This window comes from Myotis daubentonii, chromosome X (assembly GCF_963259705.1).
Source record: "Myotis daubentonii chromosome X, mMyoDau2.1, whole genome shotgun sequence".
In the NCBI taxonomy this organism is placed as follows: domain Eukaryota; kingdom Metazoa; phylum Chordata; class Mammalia; order Chiroptera; family Vespertilionidae; genus Myotis; species Myotis daubentonii.
The window spans coordinates 100478618-100493369 of NC_081861.1; the positions used below are offsets into that span (position 1 = coordinate 100478618).

Here is a 14752-nt window from a genome sequence, read left to right on the forward strand (position 1 = left end):
GTTCCTCCTCGTATGCCTCTGAAATTTTTCAATCTGCTTCTCCTGCACTGGAGCTCAGAGGTAGTGAGTCTGAGTAAGTCCCTGCACCGGTCCTTTAAGAGTAATTACCTGGGACTCCAGCAGCCTCCATGTCACTCAGCCACAATTCCTACTGGTTTTTACAGCCCAAGGTTATGGGAACCTCTCTTCCCAGCATTGGAACCCTGGGCTGAGGAACCTGGTGTGGGACTGGGACACCTTGCTCCTCATGGAAGTCAAGACATCCTTCCTGATTTAAAAGTCTGCCACATATGGTTGTCGGACCAGCCGTTTCTGTGCCTCTGTCCTTCCTACCTTTCTCAGTGTGCTTTTTTATTTAATTATCTAGTTGTAGGACTTCCATTCAGCCAGATTTCAGGTGGTTCTGAATGGTAGTTGTCCTGTATTTTAGTTTTAATTTTGATGTGGTTGTGGAAGATTGCAGGTACCATGTTTACCTATGCCACCATCTTGGTTCATATCGCTCTAGGGCAGTGGTTCTCAACCTGTGGGTAGCGACCCCTTTGGGGGTTGAATGACCCTTTCACAGGGGTTGCCTAAGACCATCGGAAAACACATATATAATTATATATTGTTTTTGTGATTAATCACTATGCTTTAATTATGTTCAATTTGTAACAATGAAATTGGGGGTCACCACACCATGAGGAACTGTATTAATGGGTCGCAGCATTAGGAAGGTTGAGAACCACTGCTCTAGGGTATTTCTAACCTACAAAAATTAAACTGTACCTATCTTGTGTGATTCTGAAAGGCAGATAATAAAAATTGAAGGGAATCAGTTTCTGGCTAAATATAAGGAAGAATTGTGCCTTTTAAACAATAAAACATATTTCAAAATATATTAGAAAGCTTAGTAATCAAACAGTATGGTATTGTCATAATAATAGACACACAAATCAGTGGAAGAGAATGCAGAGCCCAGAAATAGACCCACACATATATGGTTAATTAATTTATACAATGGAAGCAAGAATATACAATGGGGAAAGGACTGTCTTAAATAAATGGTATTGAGAAAACTGGACAGCTACATGCAAAAGACTGAAACTGGACTACTTATCTTAGACCATATTACAAAATTAACTCAAAATGTATTAAAGACTTCAATGTAAGACCTGAAACCATAAAACTCCTAGAAGAAAAAATAGAAGATAAGCTCTTTGACATTGATCTTGGCAATGCTTTTTTTGGACCTGACTCCAAAAGCAAGAGAAACAAAAGCAAGAAATATGACTTGTCTTTCTCTGACTGACTTATTTCACTTAGCATAATACTCTTCAGGAAAGACAAGTATTACGTGATTTCACTCATATGTGGAATCTAAAGAACAAAATAGATCCAGAGGCATAGAAGAATGCAACAGATTGACTAATTTCAGAGAGAAAATGAAGGTGGAGATGGGTGGGGAGAGATTAATCAAAGAACTTATATGCATGTATGCATAACCCATGGACACAGACAATAGTGTGGTGAAGGCCCAGGGGGACAGGAGCAGGGTTGAGGGGTTCAATGGGTTAAAATGAGGACATATGTAATACCTTCAAAAATACAGATAAATTTAAGAAAATAAATAAATAAACATGGCAACACCGAACAAAAAAGCTTCCGCACAATGAAGCAAATAATCAACAAAGTGAAAAGACAATCTATTGGCCTGGATGGTGTGGCTCAGTTGGTTGAACATTATCCCTTGCATCTGGAGGTTGCTGGTTCGATTCCTGGTCGGGGCACATTCCCAGGCTTCAGGCTCAATCCCCAGTGGGGGTGTGTAAGAGGCAGCAACTTGAGGTTTCTCTCACATCCATGTTTCTATCTCTCTCTCCCTCTCCCTTCTTCTCTCTCTAAAACCAATTTAAAAATTTTTTAAAAACAGTCTCCCAAATGGGAGAATATATTTGAAAATCATATATCTGATAAAGGGTTAATATAAAAAATATATAAAAACTCATGTAACTCAATAAAAACAACATCAAAACAAACAATCCAGTTGAAAAATGGGAAGAGGATTTGAAAAGACATTTTTCCAAGGAAGACACACAGATGGCCAACAGGTACATAAAACGATGTTCAACATCACTAATTGTCAGGGAAATGCAAATCAAAACCACAGTGAAAAATTATCTCACAACTGTCAGAATGTCTATTATCATAAAGATAAGATAACAAATGTTAGCTAGGATGTGGGGAAGATGGAACCCTCGTGAGCTCTTGGAATATAAATTGGTGAAGGCACTATGGAAAACAATATGGAGGTTCCTCAAAAAATTAAGAATAGAACTACCACATGATCCAAGAAATCCACTACTAGGTGTTTATCCAAAGAAAATAAGAATACTAATTCAGAAAGATATATTTACACCTATGTTCACTGCAACATTATTTACAATATCCAAGATATGAAAACAACCTAAGTGTCCTCAATGGATGAATAAATTTAAAAAGATGTGATATATGAAAATATATAAAAATATGATATAAATATATAGAGCACATGTATATAATATATGTTATAATATGCTTTATATAAATAATGAGTGTATATATGTATATAGACACACACAATGAAATACTACTCACCCATAAAAAAGATGAAATATTGCTCCCTATGACAACATGGATGAACCTTGAGGATATTGTGCTAAGTGAAACAAGTCAATTATATGTGGATATAAACAACAACAAATAAACAAAACTAATAAAATAGTGTATATCAACTTAAAACAAAACAACAACAAAATTATCATAGAACATAAACACTATATAAAACTAAATAAAATCCATCATTGTGTCAGTCCTCTTTCCCTCTCCTCCTTATGAGTTATTTAGGACACATTGACATCTAGGTCAAGTTCAAGAAGCCTAACAGTTCCACTGTCCCTTCCCATCTCTCAGTTCTTTGTTCCCTGCACCTAACTAGTGTCAAAATGTTTTGTGGGTCATTGGGAAGTCTGAAGAAAAGGGTGGGGCCAGGCAGGCCTCTGGAATTATCAGTTTAGCTTTTCCAAAGCTGTTCCTGTTCCTTTCAGTGTCCTTTCTTAGCTAGAGAGATACAAGCAGCTGTCACTCACACCTTGGTAAGATGATTCTTTTGAGTTCAAATGGAGCCAAAGGAATCAGTCAGCCAAGTGGATGAATGCTGAGAGGAGCTTTGTGGGAAGGCCTGGGTCAAGGGGGCTAATTCTGAACAAGTGAGCACCTGTTTTCTCCTTGAACAGTAGACAGAATCCATGTGTACTTGTGACTCAGAGCCTTACCTCTCAGGCAGACCTTTGGAATCCCCTGCTAGGTATTGCATGCTAAAAAATTCATAAAACCTATTTCTATCACCCTGAAAGTAGGTAGAGAAGATGAGGAGACAGGGGAATAAGGGTATAGGGATTTTGTCAAAAAATCCTAACTGTGTGTCTTGGCTAGTTTTTAAAATTCTCTCTCTCTTCCTCTGTCTCTTTCTCCTTCCTCCCATTGCTTGGGAGAAATAGAGGCAGCAGAAATAACAGGACTCTTCTTTCCATCACTCAAAAAAATTCATTTCTTTTTATGGCCAAGTAAAATTGCATTTCATATATGTACTACATTGTCTTTGTTCCCTCATCTATTTTTAAAATTGTATAACATACTCATGTATTTTTTTATTTTTTCCTGTCAAATAATAACATTTCTCTAGAAACATACTGCTTTAGAAAAATTATTTTTAACTATGTAAAAATACTGAGCAAAAAATGAAAAATTATCTTTTCTTATGACACTTGAAATGCATGTTTTATTTTTAAATTTATTTTTCAATTATAGTTTACATTCACTATTATTTTGTATTTGTTTCCAATGTATAGCACAGTGGCTAGACAGTCGTATACTTTACAAAGAAATCTCCCTGATATTTCCATATGCCTATTGATGAGCAAAGGGTTGCGTTCATATCTTGGCTATTGTAAATAATACTGCAATGAACATAGGGGTGCATATATCTTTACAAATTAGTGTTTTGGATTTCCTTGAATATATATCCAGAAGTGGAATTGCTGTGTAATAAGGTAGTTCTATTTTTAAGTTTTTTGAGGAACCTCCATACTGCTTTCCATTATGACTGCACCACCTTACAATCCCACTAATGGTGCACAAGGGTTCTTTTTTCTCCACATCCTTGCCAATAATTATTGTTTGTTGATTTATTTATGATAGCCATTCTGACAGGTGTGAAGTGATATCTCAATGTGATTTTAATTTGCATTTCTCTAATGATTTGTGACATTGAGCATCTTTTCATATGTCTATTAGCCATCCATATGCCCCCTCTGGAGAAGTGTCAGAGAAGGCATATTCAAGTTTTCTGCTCATTTTTAATTGGATTGTTTGTTGTTAGTGTGTGTGTGTGTGTGTGTGTGTGTGTGTGTGTGTGTGTGTTTTGTTTTGGTGTTGAGTTGCATAATTTCTTTATAAGTTTTGGATATAAACCCTTTATTGGCTATATCATTGGCGAATATCTTCTCCCATGAAGTTGCCTATTTATTTTATTGATGGTTTTTATTGCTATAAAAAACCTTTTTATTTTGATGTAGTCCCTTTCATTTATTTTTTCTTTTGTCTCTCTTGCCTGAGTAAAATAGAATATTACTCAGCAATAAAAAAGAATGAAATCTTACCATTTGTGACATGGATGGACCTCAAAGTTTTTTTTTAAAATCTGTATTATTGAAAGTATTACATATGTTCCTCTTTTTCCCCTATTGACCTTTTTTGCCCCCCCTACCCTCCACCTAGAAGGTACTATGCTAAGTGAAATACAGCAGAGAAAGACAAATAGCATATGATTTTACTTATACGTGGAATTTAAAGAACACAATAAAAGAACAAACAAAATAGGAACAGATTCATAGATAATTAGAAGGTGGCCAGTGGGGCAGGACTGGGCGAGACAAGCCAGCCACACCCTAGAGCCAACCTCCTGCAGTCTCTCCCCAGGATCTGTGGAGTGAGCGGTGCCTCTGGCAGGTGGGGTCCCTTAGCCTGACTGTGGGGATCAGGCCAAAACCTGCTCTCTCCAACACCCTCCCAGAGGTCCTGGAGTGTGAGAGGGCACTCTGCAAAGTTGCTATCGTACAAGGTGTGGAATGCAAATGCAAGTTTGCAGTAAACCAGATTCAGGGCCGACAGTGCCCCAGCAACAACATAACCCACAGCCAAAGGTGGAATCACGCGGCTCACCAGGAATTTGGCTCCCTCCTCTCTGGCTTTGGGGTGCATCACCAAAGAATCTCTGCTGCCAAGTCACTGCAGCTCTGTAGCTTCTGCATTGAGCATCTGCCCCCTGGTGGTCATTGCTGCGTGGTCATTGCAACAGGTCAGATGGTTGGATACTTAGCATTTTAGCCATATATATAATATTCCCTGTGATGTACATTACATTGCAGTGACTTATTTTCTTTATAACTAGAATTTGTATCTCTTATCCCTTTCAATTTTTTTTACCCATGCCATCATCCAATTACCCTATGGCAAGCATCAGTTTGTACTCTTTATCTATGACTCTGTTTCTGTTTCTAGCAGCCTTATGTTAAAGTTGGGAATGATGAAGAAATTGGCCAAGGTCACTCAGCTTGCTAATGGAAGAATCTGGAAAGAGCCCAGACTCATGTGTTCCAGTTCTGAATAGCTGTCTCACCAATTTAGAACTGTGATTCTTACAGTCCATAACTAACCTAGTTAGCTGAATTGGGAAAACCCAACTTTCCCTACTGTGTGTTTCCTTTACTCTCACACTACTGTTAGTCTCACAACACTTCTGACACCAGATGTGTGGGTGTTCTTCCCCCACCAAGCAATTCTGTGACACCAGCTGAATGTCCTACAATTTACCACAATCTGACACTATCCACTTGGAAATAGCATCAGGTCCCACAGTTTAAGAGCTCAGTCTCATAAGGAAGCTCCCACTTCAGGTGTCAATCACAAGTCTCCAAATTACCCATAACTTTTGTCTGACTGGGCTACACATTGGATTTTCCCATGACGCCCTTCTTAGGTTTGATTAATTTTCTAGAGTGGCTCACAGAAGTCAGGAAAACACTTACTTGCATTTGCCAGTTTATTAAGGGATATGATGAAGGATGCAGATGAACAGCAAGATAGAAAGATACATAGAGAAAGATGAGGGAGGATACCTGTGGAGTTGGGATGTTTCACCTTCCCTTCATATAGATATGTGCTCACCAACTTGGAAGCTCTTTGAGCCCAATATTAGTAGGATTTTTATGTAGGAATGATCAATTTTATGTATTTGCAGCCCTTTACCCCTCTCTGGAGTGTGGGGGTTGAGGCTGGAAATTCCAAGCTTCTAATGATGGGTTGGTCTTTTTGTTGAGCAGCCCCCATCTTTGAGCCATCAAAGAGCCCACCCAGAGTTTCCTGATTAAAACAAAAGGCACTCCTATCACCCAGGAAATTCCAAGGTATTCAGGATCATCAGCTTCATATATGGAACCAGGGTCAAAGACCAAATATCATAACAACAAAATGTTCCTAGTGCTTTAATCACTTGGGAAATTACAAGGATTTTAGGAGTGTTGTAAATTCACACTGACCTATGTACTTGGGACAGGTGACTGCTTATGATGGTTAGATGAAGGGCACAGATAATTACTGTAAGAGTGAGTGTTTTATTTTCAATTCAGAGAAAGGCCATTTCTGTTTTCTTAATTACACATTACTTGAGATGATTAAATCTTGAACCCTTTTGTTGGGGCCCCTGTAATTTTAAGAAAATCCTAGCTACTCCTATCAGTTTGAAGTTTTAAAATTGCTTTCAGGAATTGCCTTTCTAGACATGTGAAGCAGAAGCAACACAATCTATCCTCTTAGGGTTCTGAACCTGAGTAGCATCATTAATCTCAGCAGTTTCTCTTCACTAGGCAAGCGTCCAGACCAATCTGTAAAGTACTTTTGGGCACGTGGTCTGACTTTATCCTCATGACTATTTTGAAATATGATTTTTGTCCCTCTTCTTCATAAAAATCATGAGATGTAGGAACTGTTGTTATCCCATTTTAAAGATGAGATTGAGGCATAGAGAGGTTAAGACACTTGCACAAGGTCTCAGAGCAGGCAAGGGGCAGAGCTAAGATTTTAACCTATGCAATGCTTCCAAAGGCCATGCTCTCAAACATGGAAAGCTCCAATGGGAAATTTCTTAAACATGGAAAACCCCAATGGGGTGTTTCTCAAACATGGAAAACTCTACTGGGTATTTTGAACATGATCTATGAGGTTCTTTCCAGTGGCTTTTCTGGGAACCCCTGCCTTTCCAATAGGCACCAGAAGTGCCTTGATAAGACTAGAAAAGAAACACTTTCCATCACTGTCTAAGATTTGGGGAAACAACATACTTGGTGAGCACATTCTAGGGCATCTCAGTCCACTTTCTAAGCCTTTCTAATAAATTTTCTGTAAAGTTTCTTGGAGTGTGTCAGAGGTCTTGCCATAGACTCCAGAAATAAAGATAATTTCACTGGGGAGCTCTTGCCATAGCTAAGAGAATGCTGGGGAATGTGACCATAGTTACCAGAGGACAGGGTCCTGGCCTTGGAGTTACACAACTCTTAAATCCAAATCCTAGCTCAGTCACTAGCTGTATGGCCTTTGTCAATCCATCAATATTTTGAGCTTGTTTTCCTTGTCTTAAATGTGGATAAAACCAACTACCAAATGGAATTTTAAGGAATAAACAAGATGATATATGTAAAGCCTTATCACAGGGCCCTGGCACATAGTAGTTGGACCAGAAATCTCTCTGGTCTCTGAGAATGAAAGCATGGCATAATACATGGAGCTTCACACAGTTTTGGAGTTTGACAGAATTCTGCTTCACTGGTTCATAGCCATGTCACTTTGGGAATATCTTTTAACTTAGAGTGCCAGTTTACCTTTTCTTTTAAATAAAGAAAACAATACCTATTTCTAAGGGTTGCTATGAGGACTGAATAAGTTACTGCATTAAAATACCTGGCATAGAGTAAGCCCTATGTAAGCAGCAACCTCTTGTATTATGAACAAAGTGTCTAGTACATTACAGGCTGGCACCCCATAAATGTAACTTTTCTTCTCTCTTCAGAAGTCAATTCTGGCCAGATAGTTCAAGTTGTCTGCCATTTGACTACTGCTCAATCTTATTTTTTTTTTTTCTGATCTAAATAGAAAGCTTCTCAAATATACTTTTTAAAACAACTCTTCTCACTCAACCCTGCAATACACATAATAATGCACAATTAGCTTACTTCTTTATTGGAATTGTGGTGCTCAGGCTGGCATAAGAAATTGCTGTTGGGATCTTTTCCATGACTCTTTGCACATTTAAATACTATTTATTACCATTCTAGGCTCACTCAATGATGTCACTATTTGAAAATATTTCTATGACTAAAGAAAGTGGGTGGGCATTCTTAAAATGCTCAGCTCTGTGGAATCTTGAGACAACTTGCCCCAACTTAGTTATTTTTAATTCCAAAAGAAACTGTAACTAGAATTAGCTTAAGCAATCAGTGGTGGCTTTCTGGGCTACCAAGTGCCAACCATGATGGTTTACCCAACCAAATTTGAAGGACATAATTAAATAATATGTATATTTGGAATTATTATATAAGAACTAGCCTTCTGAGTCATTTGGGGCCTTCTTGACATGTTTGTGATTCAGCTGAACCATAAAACAATGGTCGGAAATGGGACTGTTGTCACTCTCATGTGGCTGTAAATACATTTAAAACAATGGATCCCATGGCTGTGAAAAGAGTAGGTATTTGGTCCTGAGCTTCCACTGTCTGCCTGAAGCTCTAGAAGACATTCTTAGGATAGCCAAGAACTCTGAGGAATAAAAATACTTTTGTAACAATATTGTTGTACAAGCAGTGCCTTATTCACTACCTGATAGTCATTACACATTACTTGAGATGATTAAACCCACGAGGGTTTATAGCACCCATGAGGCACTCAAGACATACTTATTGAATGAGTTAAGAATCTTGTAGACTCAAACAGCCACAAAAAATCCTATTTAAGAAAAAAAAACTATTAAAATTCAGTCCACTCCTGGTCTTACAGATTGGGTAACTGAAGTTCAAGAGGGGAAGACACTGACTCAAGGTGACAGTGACCTAAGCATACTTGTCCTGTTCTAAGATGAGTATGCCTGCAACTCTAGATGTGTTTATGATAAAGGGACTTAGAATTATGATTGGGAGAAGATACACCTGTCCTAGTGTTTTCAATCAGTGGCTATATGAATTTAAATGTTCCAGAGCTTTAAAGAGTGATACTAGCCCTGCTAGACTTAATTCTCCACCTGTACTCTTTGGGTTCAGCTTGATTTTTATTTCATATATCCATTCATCCTTTCATTCTCAGGTGTATTTATTTTTCATGAAACATCAACCAAAAGCAAATATTATTAATTATTCCCACAATCCTTTGGAAAGGAAATAGGTCTATTACCCCATTCAGCATTGAAAGACAAAGACCCCAACCCTGTTTTTGACATGTCAGTCATATATTCCTTCATTCCTTAATACTAGAGCCAAGATTATGCTCAATGAAGAAGAAAAATCTCTGAGATCATGGAAAATGGGGAAAATACATGTTGATCCTAAAATTAATTTATCAGAGGAAATCCTGTGACTGTCCTTATTTTACTTGCTTCAAACAAAGGAAAGGGAGTAGAACAAGGAAATTGTGTGAAGGGGAGGTGGGACTGACTCCATATGGAGCCAGGAATAGACATTCTATTGCTAGAGGTAGTCATTGTGAGGACCACAGGTTCAAGGGCAGTATTACTCTCAGCCAGAGACACACATTTATATTCGCAGTTCTTTTCCTTGAATTTGGTGTTTCACAGGCTAAAAGAGCCAACTTTCCAGTTATTCCACTCTCATCAAAAGATGTGTAAAGAAGGTGAGAACCCTTTTAGAGTTTGATGTAACAGCCACAAGAAGCAGGGAAGGAAAGATAGTGCTGATCTTGGACTACAAGCTAAAGTTGGTCAGTCCTAGGAGGGGAGAAGGAGAGAGCAGGAGAAAAATTGGAGGCAGATTGCCAAGGGAGAATCAGTGGGCAACAGTTCGTGTTTATAATCCCCAGGAAAAAAAAGCATTAGACAAGGCTGAAAGAAACCTGCTTAGTCTGCCCTCCAACCCATCATGTTGAAAATTTTTTGTTGTGAATGTAGTAAAGGCCTGTCAGTTAACTCTTACATTTTCTAGGAAGAAGCACAACTCAGATTAGTTTTAAATAGAAATGCTCAAACTACCAAACCATATCCCCACTTTTTATAAGACTTGAGGATCTTGCAGCAACTTTAGAGACAGCAACATTGGAAAGCAGAGTGGAATTTTGCTCTATCACATGACACAGGACTCTGGACTAACACTTTTAAACATGAATTTATTGAGCCCTTACAATGCATCTAGCACTGACTGTACTAAAATAAGGAGGTAAAGTGGGGAGAAACACTGATAAGAGTTTCAGCTGTTACTGAGTTTCTGTTCTTGTAGTGGTTGGTGGAATGTGGAAGTAAGGGAGAATGAGAGTTCAAGTATGATATATGGGTTTCTGACTGAGGTGACTGAAAAGATTACTGAAATTACAATGAATAGGGGTGAAGGCGAAATGATTTTTATATTTGGATGGAGGCACAGTGTAGTGTTTATAAACCTGAGTGCTTGAGTCATATTATCTAGGTTTAATTGCTCACTCTACCAACCTTGGGCAAGTTACTTCATCTCTCTGCATCTCAGTTTATTAATCTGTAAAATAGGGCTAACAGAAGTGTATTCCTAGTGGGATGTTATGAAGTTAAATGAGATACTATCTATAAAAAGCATTTAAAAGCAGTTCCTAAGACTTGGTAAGTGCTATATATGCTTGATATTTATTATTATTATTAGAAATATTGAGTTTGTGATGTTTATAGGATAGAGAAGGCTTTAGAGCTAGACTACCAGAGTTCATAACCCAGCTCTTCCAGTTACTAGCTGAGTGACTTTCTGAAAACTACTTAACATTTTAATTTCTGTATCTGTGAGTAGGGATAAACACAATATCAACCTCACAGGGTGAGGATTAAATGAATTCATTTGCATAAAGTGCTCCAAGCAATGCCTTGCACCTAGTTCAGTTAATTATTAGTAGTATTAGTAGCATTGATGTTATTACTATTATCTTTCAACTAGAGAAGTAAAGCAAGCAGTTGGATATATAGGTAGGGAACCCAGAAATGAGATTCCTGCAAATCATGCAGAACTCTATTATTGTTGTTGGTTGTCTTAAATCCAAAGACAAATAATAAATGTTACTGAAAATAAAAAAAGCCTACTGTTAGCTTTTGCAATTAAGTTCAACATATAACTCTTAGGCACTGACTTTGTGCCCAGGGTGCAGAGGTGAACCTGATGTCAGTCCTGCCTTTAGTAAACTACCAATCCAAAATACTATTTTGAAATCCACACCTTCTGCCACTTGGAGCCTTGGATTTACTTCTCTTCAACAGGGCTCTATTGTGCCTACAAGAGGTGAAATATTAAAAATAATCACAAGTAGGGCACAGGATTTACCAACCAGGTCATGCTTTAGTGCAAGCATGGAATGTTAGATGTCTCTGTTGCATCAGATATTAACCTTTGAGTTGCTGGGTCATGGGGATGACATGGGGGAAGGGTCTATTCATGGGGAGGGACCAGGATAGGTAGTGAGGAGAGGGCTCTTAGAAAGCTAGGGGTAGCAAGTATTTTAAAACTGATGTAGAAATATTTCAACATTCTAACCATTGGGATTCCTGTAATGGTAGTACAGCTAAAATATCAACCCTGATGTGGGACCTTAATCTCTGTCATTTTCTCCTCTTGTCCAGAAAAACCCAAGATCTACGAGAAGGATACAGATTTGAAGAACATTCAGCCAATACTCCTAGGCAGTGAGAACATCCTTCGCTGTACAGCAAGTGGCCTGCCTGTGCCCTCCTTTATGTGGGCTTGGGAGCCTTGCAGCCAGAAAGATGATCTGTAAGTGACTTGTAGGCCAAAGGATCCGGCATGGTGTAGAGGTTTACTGTTGCAGGCACAAAGGACTGGCAGTCTTAAGAACTTACCAGAAGATTTTCTCTTCCATATGATATCACAGGTGCTGTCAGTGATCTTGGAATGGGGCCTGGATTCTAAAAGAAGAGGTAGTACTCCAATAGCCACCAAACACCAGGTTTTGGCCAATGTCACAGCCTCAAATTAGAGGTTGAAGTAATTGTTATGGTTCACAGGCCTGAGAAATTTAGATTGTGATTGAAGATTTAAGTGGAAGAGAAATAGAATAGGGCAGGTTTCCAAATATTTGTCATTGCATGGAAAAAAATCAGTAATGGAGTTAAAAAGTGGACATGTCTCACTGGTTTGAGAACTGTTTACATTATAAACCTGATTGAATTAATAATACCACAATGGGAAAATATGTTAGCAAGTAGAATTTTTAGATCACAGCACACTCATTTAGCCTTCTGTGACTCTAGTGTAGAAGGTAGGACAGAGATTCTTCTTCCCCAGTAACAAATGGAGATATGGAGGCTTAGGGAGATAAATGGCTCACTTGACACAACACAGAAGTCAAGAGAGATGTCACAAAGAGAGCCAGGCATCCTGACTCTTACCTCTTAAGAGCTTCCATTTATAAAAGCCTTATCATATGCTTGGAACATATTAGATACTTTGATTTTTGCTCTGTGGCAATAAACTCTATTTCAAAGTGTCTGTTTCAGTCACCTCTGGGACAATGAGTCACCGGTAGCCCCTATAAGAATTAGAAAAAAGATACTGGCCAGGATACCTCAGCTAGTTAGAGTGTTGTCTCAATATGCCAAGGTTGTGGATTTGATCTCCAGTCAGGGCACATAAAATAAGCAACCAATGAACGCACAACTAAGTGAAACAACAAACTGATGTTTCTCTCTATGTGTGTCTCTCTTCATCTCTTTCTCTCTAAAAAAAAAATCAATAAATAAATTTTTAAAAATTAGAAAAAATAAACGGAAAATTTAGAGAAGTGAAGTGATTTCCCCTAAGTCCCAGAATAGTCCGTATTTAAGAAAACTTCATTAATGCTCATCCATCTCCTACCACAAAACCTCCCTACAGGCTTGACATATATGACAAACTCTCTGCTTTGCCATAACTCTGAAAGAGTGGGGAGGACAGTCCACTCAGGTTTCTGTTGTTGTCTGAAGGATGACATATTAGCTGACCAGGGGAGTTCATCTTATTAACTCACTGCTGCACTGTGCTAAAGGTTGAGTTTTAGGAACATGGTAATGAATTAGGGGTATCACTAGGGGATATTTAAACTCTGAACAGGAATGTCTAGGAAATCCAATTTGGAAGGCCCAGAGCATTAAGATGTGGCCTTGGTTTTAAGGGAAATTAAGGGGACCTAGTTATCAAACCAAGGCCTAGATCTTCAAATAGAAGTGCTGGCAGTCTATGTCTCACAGGTACTTTTCAGCCAGCTCTTATAAGCAAGCTCCACTCAGTTGCTTCCTGCCCACACATAGGTACTTGGAGAGCATACTTTTCTCTTCTCAGTAGGCACCAGGATAAGATTTTTGGATGGGGAGAATAACAGTGGTCCTAGCCACTTACTTACTTTGGTTCTGCCCTGCTGCCTTTCCTTGCTCTGACATTCTATAATTCCCAAGTGACTTCCATTGTTCTCACTTAGCTGAGATGCAGTAAATCCAGTTACTTTTTTTGTTGTTGCACCTTTCTATTTGGAAGAAAAGAGGAGGATATAGTGAATACTTCCCCTGATAAAATGCCTTTTCCACCCGGCTAGTGTGTCTCAGTGGTTGAGCATCCACCTATGAACCAGGAGGTCAGGATTCGATTCCCAGCCAGGGTATATGCCTAGGTTGCTGGCTCAGTCCCCAGGGTGTACAGGAGGCAGCTTATCAATGATTCTCTCTCATCATTGATGTTTCTATCTCTCCCTTCCTCTCTGAAATTGTTATGGGTTGGCTCAGCTAGATAGACCACCGACTCAGAATTTAAATTTAGGAACCTTTATTAAGCTGGCCAGCTGTCTGCAGTCCCAGCACTCCGCCAAAGCAAAGGCTGAATTGCAGCAATGACTGCAAGCGTTACAGCCTATTTATTTGCAAAAACTACAAAGTTACAAAGCCTTGTTTACACAATTTGTTCCAGACACAGTATGGCATTATCACCTTCCTATCTATGTTTTCCAGGAACAGAGAGCACAGTATATTGAGGAGGGACCATGAGACCATATCTCAAGGCCTGACCTGATGTCAGTACCTTCCTATCTGTCTGTTCCAGGAACAGACAGTACAGCGTGCCCCGATATGCAGCCCAGTACAAAATCAATAAAAATATATTTTTAAAAAAGAAAATGCCTTTTCCAAGTGTCTCTCAACAAAGTTTTCATTAAGTAAACATTTATTGAGTACCTCCTCTATTTTAGAAACCATACTGGTCCATATTTCTCACATTTATATGAAAATTGAATGGAGCAAATAGTAGCCATATCATGAGTTTTCTTAGAGATTCAAATCTTGATTGCACACAAATGACAAAAAAGGAGTATAAGGGGGCAGGACCTACTTTGAATAAAAAAAAACACGACATATTTTAGAAAACAAAGATTTTATGAGGGAAAAATACTTAACCTCAGACTT

General features: G+C 38.5%; 1 protein-coding gene across 2 annotated transcripts in view; it reads left to right on the forward strand.

The window, feature by feature from the left end:
* The window catches only part of LOC132225132 (vascular endothelial growth factor receptor kdr-like), a 388352-nt gene that overhangs the window by 198763 nt on the left and 174837 nt on the right, over positions 1-14752 (forward strand). For both annotated transcript variants that reach the window (XM_059680383.1, XM_059680382.1), the window contains exon 11: positions 11930-12080. In XM_059680383.1, the coding sequence (XP_059536366.1) occupies positions 11930-12080 (151 nt within the window). The remainder of the gene's footprint in view (positions 1-11929; positions 12081-14752) is intronic.